At 44.5% G+C, this 7,500-nt stretch overlaps 1 protein-coding gene across 1 annotated transcript in view; it reads right to left on the reverse strand.

Moving 5' to 3' along the window:
- Positions 1–7,500, reverse strand: part of grhl2b (grainyhead-like transcription factor 2b) — a 22,997-nt gene that overhangs the window by 3,932 nt on the left and 11,565 nt on the right. The window contains 4 exon segments of the mRNA XM_060043172.1: positions 326–468; positions 639–696; positions 5,132–5,290; positions 7,250–7,344. Of these exon segments, the coding sequence (XP_059899155.1) occupies positions 326–468; positions 639–696; positions 5,132–5,290; positions 7,250–7,344 (455 nt within the window).

The following is a 7,500-nucleotide window of genomic DNA, read 5'->3' on the forward strand; positions in this document are numbered from 1 at the left end:
CGTCTCTCTCTCTGTTTGTCTGTCTGTCTGTCTGTCTGTCTGTCTGTCTGTCTGTCTCTCCGTCTCTCTCTCTGTCTGTCTGTCTGTCTGTCTGTCTGTCTGTCTGTCTGTCAGTCGGTCAGGTGTTGTTCTAACTGTCCGGCCCTCTGCCGGTTCCCAAAGTCAGTCAGTCAGTTGGTCAGCCAGCCAGTCAGTCAGTCAGCCAGCCAGCCAGTCGCCAGTCGGTCAGTCAGTCAGTCAGTCAGTCAGTCAGTCAGTCAGTCAGTCAGTCAGTCAGCCAGCCAGCCAGTCAGTCAGTCAGTCCGTCAGTCAGGTGTGTCTCTACCTGTCCGGCCCGCTGCAGGTTCCCAAAGTGGACGTCGGGGATGAAGAGGACGGGCTGGGCCTCCAGGTCTGTCAGGTTCTTGAAGAAGGTGGCGTCGCTCTTCGTCTGGGCTGTGATCACACCCCCCGTACCGCCGTCCTTACCTGGGGGGGAGAGGAGGTGGAGAGGGGAGGGGAGGAGGGAGTGGCGGGGGGGAGAAGATGAAGAGGGGAGGAGAAAAAAGGTATTTTGAAAGTTTAAATAAATCCATTTAAGAAATCAGCTTTCAGCTTAATGTATTATTGTTTTTACTGTTATCATATTGGGCTCATACCTTTGGACTTCTTACGGAACTGTTTTCTCTCCTCATCCCGAATCTTCCTCTCTGCTCCCTGAAAATAAAATAAAACAAGAGTATTAACAATGTGTAATTATGTGTTATAAGCATTTATCGTTAACATACAGAACATCCCATAACAATTCTCATTCAACGTCAACTAATGGTTATGCTTATTAGCGTTCAAATGCCGCCTGTTCTAAACGCTGCCCTGTTTAAACCACTAGAGGGCAGTAAAGCGTCAAAATAAAACCATCCAGCGCTGAAGCTCCCAGCCATCGAGGAACTCGGGGTGTGAATGGCGTAGCGGCCATATACATTGGGGGGTACAAGTCCCCCCCAATGTTCAGATATGCCCAAAATGTCCCCCCCAATAAATCGCTGGGAATAGGGATATAGCAATTTAATATTTCTATGGGTAGAACACTTAGGTTTTCCCTGAAGTACACTCCGTTCCCTGAACGCATCTCTGCACAAAGTGCGCGCCGCACATCCTAATAACTCAATCCGATTCCATCTACAGCTCTTACAGCCAATGAGAATATGGCTGTTCGGGCTAGCTAGCCAATGGGATAGATCCATGATTTGATTCGTCCCCGCACGTGCGGCTCGGTGACGGTGACTTGTCACTCGATTGCATTGGTCATCAACCGTCTTTTTTACATGACCACGGAATCAAAAACATCAACAACAGCAAATGAGTGGCGTGTTACGATCGAAAACACAGGTAAGTTATGAAGCTTTTGATAGTGTCTCTCCAATTTCGTGGGTTGTTCATCATTAGCATCATTAGCTATGTGTTACCTATGTAAAAGCCAGCTAGATGACGTTGGCCCCGGCCTCATTATGCCGACGTCTCAATGTTCCGAAATGTTCCCCATTAGATCTAAATGCATGGGCAGTTTGGTTTTAAATGTGCTGGGGACAGAGATGCATTCGGAAGTGCATTTTCAGAATAAGGATGCACTAGTTTTTCTCTCTTTAGTGCAGTTAATGAAAGGTTCTGAAAGACGGCATACCCATGTAGCTAATACTAAGGAATAAAATGTATACAAAATCTGTCTGGCACGTTTTATGAAGAAAACGTTTCCAAAAAGTATCGGACATATGACCCACTATGTTCTGCTCCATGTATCCAATGTTGACAACGTGACATGACATGGCTAAGCTACCAACATAAACAAGAGGAGCTAGGAAAGGAAATTAACTGCGTGTTCAAGTTCAGAATGGGGCAAACGTGTGCCTACACTACACACAGCACTACAAAAATCGTCAAGATTGTATTTGGTGCTGCTTAGTGTGAGAGAGAGAGCGAGAGAGACAGAGAGAGAGGCCTGATTCACAAATTAACAAATGCCAGTGACAGTAAAGGTGTTGGCAAGCTGTAACAAATATGCATTAGCAACCTTTGCTGGTTTAAGTGAATTCACCATCCTCTTTAGGGTAACTCGGCTTGGAGGTTTGGAGAGCGAAAGAGAAGAGCAAATGATTGGGAGTAGGAGAAGGGAGGTAAGGATGATAGTAGAATCTCATGTTAGCCAGGCCTGCCTCAAAATTGGCTGTGTCGCACACACGCACTTGTGTATGTCACCATGGGTAAATCTTTCACATGCACTGTAGGCCTACGAAGTGCGCAACCATTCTCAGCACTCCATTTTAGGAACTATCAATGTTGTACATTGTAACAACAAGCCTGCGTGGAGTTTTAACTTGTCTCTCATGATGTTAGTGCTGCTTGTGTTATTTCACAGTCGTCATGAGCAAGAGGAAGCAAGAGGGTTGCAGAGACATTCGGCAATGTTTTGCCTCGTCTCAGAAAAGAAGCAAAGTAATTAAAGAGGGGTGAGAAAATGAGAAGTGTTAACCTATCAGTTGTAGCATTACAGTACAGTAGAGTTAATAGACTACAAAAAACTAGCCATAGAATTATTATCGTACAGAGATCAAAAGTGGTTTGTTGACTATCTGAGAAAGGAACAGTACTTGTTATCTGATAATATTTCCTCCCTGTGGCATGTCCACTTTGGTGGATGAAAGGATGAAAGCAGTGTGTGTCAATCTGGTAGTGACATAGAGGTGAGTAGCCTAAGAGAGGAGTTCTGGAAACCAATAGAGCCTTGGCTTTTCCTATGTTCAATGCAATTTGTAAGTTACTTTGAAAAAAAAAGAAAAAAAAAAGCGTAAATATTAATGGTTTAAACCGAATTGTGACATTAGAGCAGAATCCTGTTGGCAGTGGCACTGATGTCTATAGTGTGTTTCAGTAGTCTACTGGTAAATAGTTTGCTGATATCTGTGATATTATTCCTTCCATGTTTCCTCTGTTGTGTTCAGAGTAGAGCTAGTGAGCCAGCGGGAGAGACAGAAAGTTTGGAGGATGAAAGCACAGGGAGAGTTTGTCAATCTAGTGGCGGCATATAGGTGAGTCGCCTAAGAGAGGAGTAAATATGAAAGGTTAAGACCGAATCATGACATTCACGCAGAATCCTGTTAACACACATGTATATAGTGTAGGGTTGTCAAAAAAGATTATACTCAGATACTAATCGATCAAAATTAAAAAAAAAAATATCAGATTAGATACTTATGTGCAACATTATCGATACTAAAATCGCTGTCTTCATCATCTTCATCTCTTTTTTTTTCTCGCCTCCTTCAGTTGACACACAACTCTACACAGCAGCGTTGCAGTTGCTAATATAGCAATATAATAATTATTAAGTCAAGTTTCATTCAAGGTTACAAAACATTGTATAATGTATGTATTCATAGATTAATCCATAACTACCGTAATCAGAAAACATTTAGGTTATGTCCTTGACATGTCTAATTCTTTAACAGTGCATCATTCAATACGGCTAATGGTTTCACAATGAGATTAGCTCAGTGCGCTCTCTCGTGAAACTCATCTATGTACTTATTAAACAAGTGGATGAAAATATCAGAAAATCTATATTTTCTGAGGGGTAACAAAAGTTTTGGGGTGACTTCTATTTAGGTCCATGAGATAGATGCACCTGGGTGGGTTTTACTCAGCATTGGCAAATGTGATGGTTATGCAATAAAAAATGTAATGGAAGTAAGAACTGGCTGGATTTTGTGTCCTTGTTGTGGTGGTGCAGGTGTTTGTTTGTGTATGTTTTGTAAAAAAGACAAAACATCAATGAATGTAATGTGGAAAAAAAAGGACTGGATTGGTTGAAATATTGAGGAGCACAAAATGTTATATTTAATTTAAAAAGTAAAGGAAAACAGAGCTCTGAAGTATATGTGTGTCATCCTTTTCCTAATTTCAAGTCTTCCACACTCCCAGACTGCTTGGTCACATCCAGTATTAAGTAAGGAATAATCACCGAGAGGCCGGGCAATAAACAGGTTGATATGCCCGGCTCGTGGACGGCTTACCGCCCGAGACGAAGTCGAGGGTGGTAACCTTCCGCGAGCCGGGCATATCAAACTGTTTATTGCCCTGCCTTGAGGTGATTATTCCGTTTATTCTACTTCGCGCCGGCCAACATAATAAATTCGTATTGCATTCGTATTGCATGCTTATTAAATGTATACTCTGTTTAAGTTCTCCCTCGAAAAGTAGTTCCCTTTAGAACTACGGTGAATAACGTTAGCTCAGCTGTAGGTAACTCGTTTCTATAGCAACCAGTGCCACACAAGGCTGGATCTGATCACTAGTTTAATAACGTAGCTGCTACATTCGTATCAAGTCAGCTTTAATGACGATCGATCAAACATGCACTCCTTGGTTTATTTTTACTATGGACCTCATCTTGGAAATGTATGTGATAGAAAACGATGCAAGCGGCGTATTGATCTACTGTGCTCAGTCAGCAGTAAGTAGAACCGACAAGTCAGCGGGCAATATGCCGGATTAATGCACCCCTCCCAGCCAATCAGAATCGAGCATTCTTAAATGAAGTAGAATAAAGTGTTTTAAACATCCATCCCTAAAAAGGTCTTCAAAATTAGGTGCAAGGTATTGAGATTTTGCTCTCAGAGTGCACCAGATTAATGCATGTTCAAAATCTTTGCCTCGGGGGGGGCGGACCCCGCCCCCAGGCATTTGTCCCCCCCAATGTTGAAACCATGGCTACACCTCACGGGGTCTGAAATCCCAATGATTGACTCTTGGGACCCCTTGAAATCCCCAACAGCAAAATGTTGGGGGTCTTTGGAAAAGTCTTAAAAAAAAAATTAACTGGCAATTGTTGCAAAGAAAATACTTTTTAAAAGCAGACTATTTGCAGTATTCATTCTTGAAAAGACAAAATATTGATCGAAAAAATATGAATTGGCTACAGAAAAATATGATTGCATTTCCTCATAAATTGCCATTGAATACCCGGTTGATTCCGGTCAGGCTTTCTTCCATGGATGGTGCTGTTGCAAAGGTCCCACAATCCAAAGCTGTGCATTTGTGTTTAGTTCAAGTGTCCCGAGAAGCTTAACCTCCATTGGTCCTGACCTTAGACCCTCACCTTGTCGCAGAAGACCTTGATCTGGGAGTAGGCCCGGTGCAGAGGCTTGTTGCTGCGGTTGTTGTAGCTGTAGGTGTCGATCTGGATCATGAGCGGCAGGCCCTTCACCCCCTTTTGGGATGAGAAGTCTGTGCTCAGGCAGTTCACCGTGATGAAGATCTGGAGAGGAGAGGGGAGGGGAGGACACAAGCTTGAACTTAGAAAAAGGGGGTGTTTGATGAGCTACACTCTGAAGACTTAAGAATCACAATTTTATGTTTTAAATGGAAAGACTTTTAGATGATAACATTTAAATAAATATTTTTAATTGTAAATTTGAAAATTTGAGACAGTGCGGGTCCATTGCTGATAAAAAAAAATGAATCAGACTGAATTCCGACTTATTTCCTAAGTTTAACAACCCCCTTTTCCCGTACATTTTACTTCCGTCACAAAAACCAAAGCATCTCAATTGCTGGTGTATCCATTGCTCCCAGCTCTGTTTACCAATGCGCCTTACAGGATCGGACAGGCGTTTTGTTTAAGGCCTCATGCCTTTCAGCAAACAACGCAACACCGTGATACACCCACACCCCTCTTCTGGGGCTGAATGCGATCGCAGCCTCAGACAAACCAAAGTATTTCATTACTCACCCGGGTGAGTTGTTCATTAACCCGTGGCCATAAAAGCCCACCAGTTAAAAACATCACACTGTTTCAACGTTACGCTGAACTTGTGTTTCCCGAAGGGAACGGCTTCCTCGATGCCGTAGGAATAGGAGATGGCCAACCAGGCCAGGGTGTGGCCCTTAGTAAGGAATACTGTCAACGTTCGTCAAACCTTTGGGTCTTTAATTTAGATTAAAGTGCGTGGAGTGGAGTGGAGTTGGACTAACGCAACACGATAGGAGGAGGAGTTCAGGGTATGTTTCTTTATTTGTTTGTTAGCATTTATTTTGAGTTAAGGACCGGTTCTCCAGGCGTTTGTGTCCTGATACTTAATCCTCAGAGGAGGGGCTGGATGAAACAGATCTGAGGTGAGGTGAGGCCTCGATTGGAACACTATGTGCAGAACAACAACAATAAAACGCAGACAGACCACAGGACAATCCCTGTGTAGCACTCAGTCCACCTGGGCCGTGATGCGGCCAGCTGCCGTGGCACCTCACTGAGAAGGAACCAGTGCCGAGGATGAGATGGCTAACCTCCCACCAGCTATACGTCTCACTTAGGAAGGACAACACACACGCACAATAGAGAGACTGTGGGGAGGGAGGGGGGGGGGGGGGGGGGGGGCTCTTTGTCTCCACGCTCCGATTAGAAGGAAAGTTAGAAAATGTAAAGCACACACACACACACACAGACGATCACATACAGGTGCCCTCCCCCCCCCCCCCCTCCCACACACAGAAAGAAAGAGCCATTGAACCGTCGAAATGAGGGCAAAACACACAGAGTAGGGTGGAGATGGTGCCCAGTGTGGGTGTGGGTGTGTGTGTGTGTGTATATAGGCCCTTGGGGGCCTATTCAAACAGTGACAGGGGCTCTGTTTAAGGAGTGGCCACAAAGGAGGACAAATAAAGGGAAGGTATACACCTGTGGTTTCTACAGATCTGTCTGATGTAGAGCTAGCACGTCACCTAGCTTAGCTGCTCAACCCATGTAGGCCGTACGCATGTACAGCCTGTGTGCTGATGTACATAGTGTGAGCTCAATAGGCGCAGAGGAACCACATCCAAAGACAGATATTTTGGTAAGATTGAGGTTGAACTGAGGTTACTTTTCTACTGTTAGCCCAGCTTGTAAAAGTGTGTATGAACCCAAACGTCCCGTTTGAGGCACATATCGCTACACTTAGCCGTGCACCTGTTGTACTGCGCCACGGTGGGTGGGGGGGGGGTTCTGGTTTAAATGAATCAGCATAAAAAGACCGGCTCTACAACCTCCTCTTTGTTTTGTGTCTTTCTCAAACACAAGCCGCAGGGAAAACAGTACACAGAGAACAGAATGTTTTGCCTTGGAGAAATACATACAGCGATATGGATCTGTGTAGGTGTGTGAGCATGTGTGTGTGTGTGCGTGCGTGCATATGCATGTGGGTGCGTGTCCGTGTGTGCGGTTGTGTGTTGTGTAGCTCACCTTGGCCTCTTCGTTGACGTCCCAGGTGAAGGAGACGGCGTTGTAGGCGATCTCCTCGATGTTGCTGATGGTGTTGAAGCTCTCCTTGTAGTCGGCTGGTGAGGGGGGCAGTGGAGAGGGGGTAGGGGGTAACAGGACGTACCTCCTTATTATTATATCACAGCATAGTGGTCGTTAAAGACAAGCAGTGGGTTGCCTGTCGAGGTCCGGGGTGTCTGTGGCATTCTGTCTACTGTACATTTTTCAACTTT

This window comes from Gadus macrocephalus, chromosome 22 (assembly GCF_031168955.1).
Source record: "Gadus macrocephalus chromosome 22, ASM3116895v1".
Taxonomy (NCBI): Eukaryota; Metazoa; Chordata; class Actinopteri; order Gadiformes; family Gadidae; genus Gadus; species Gadus macrocephalus.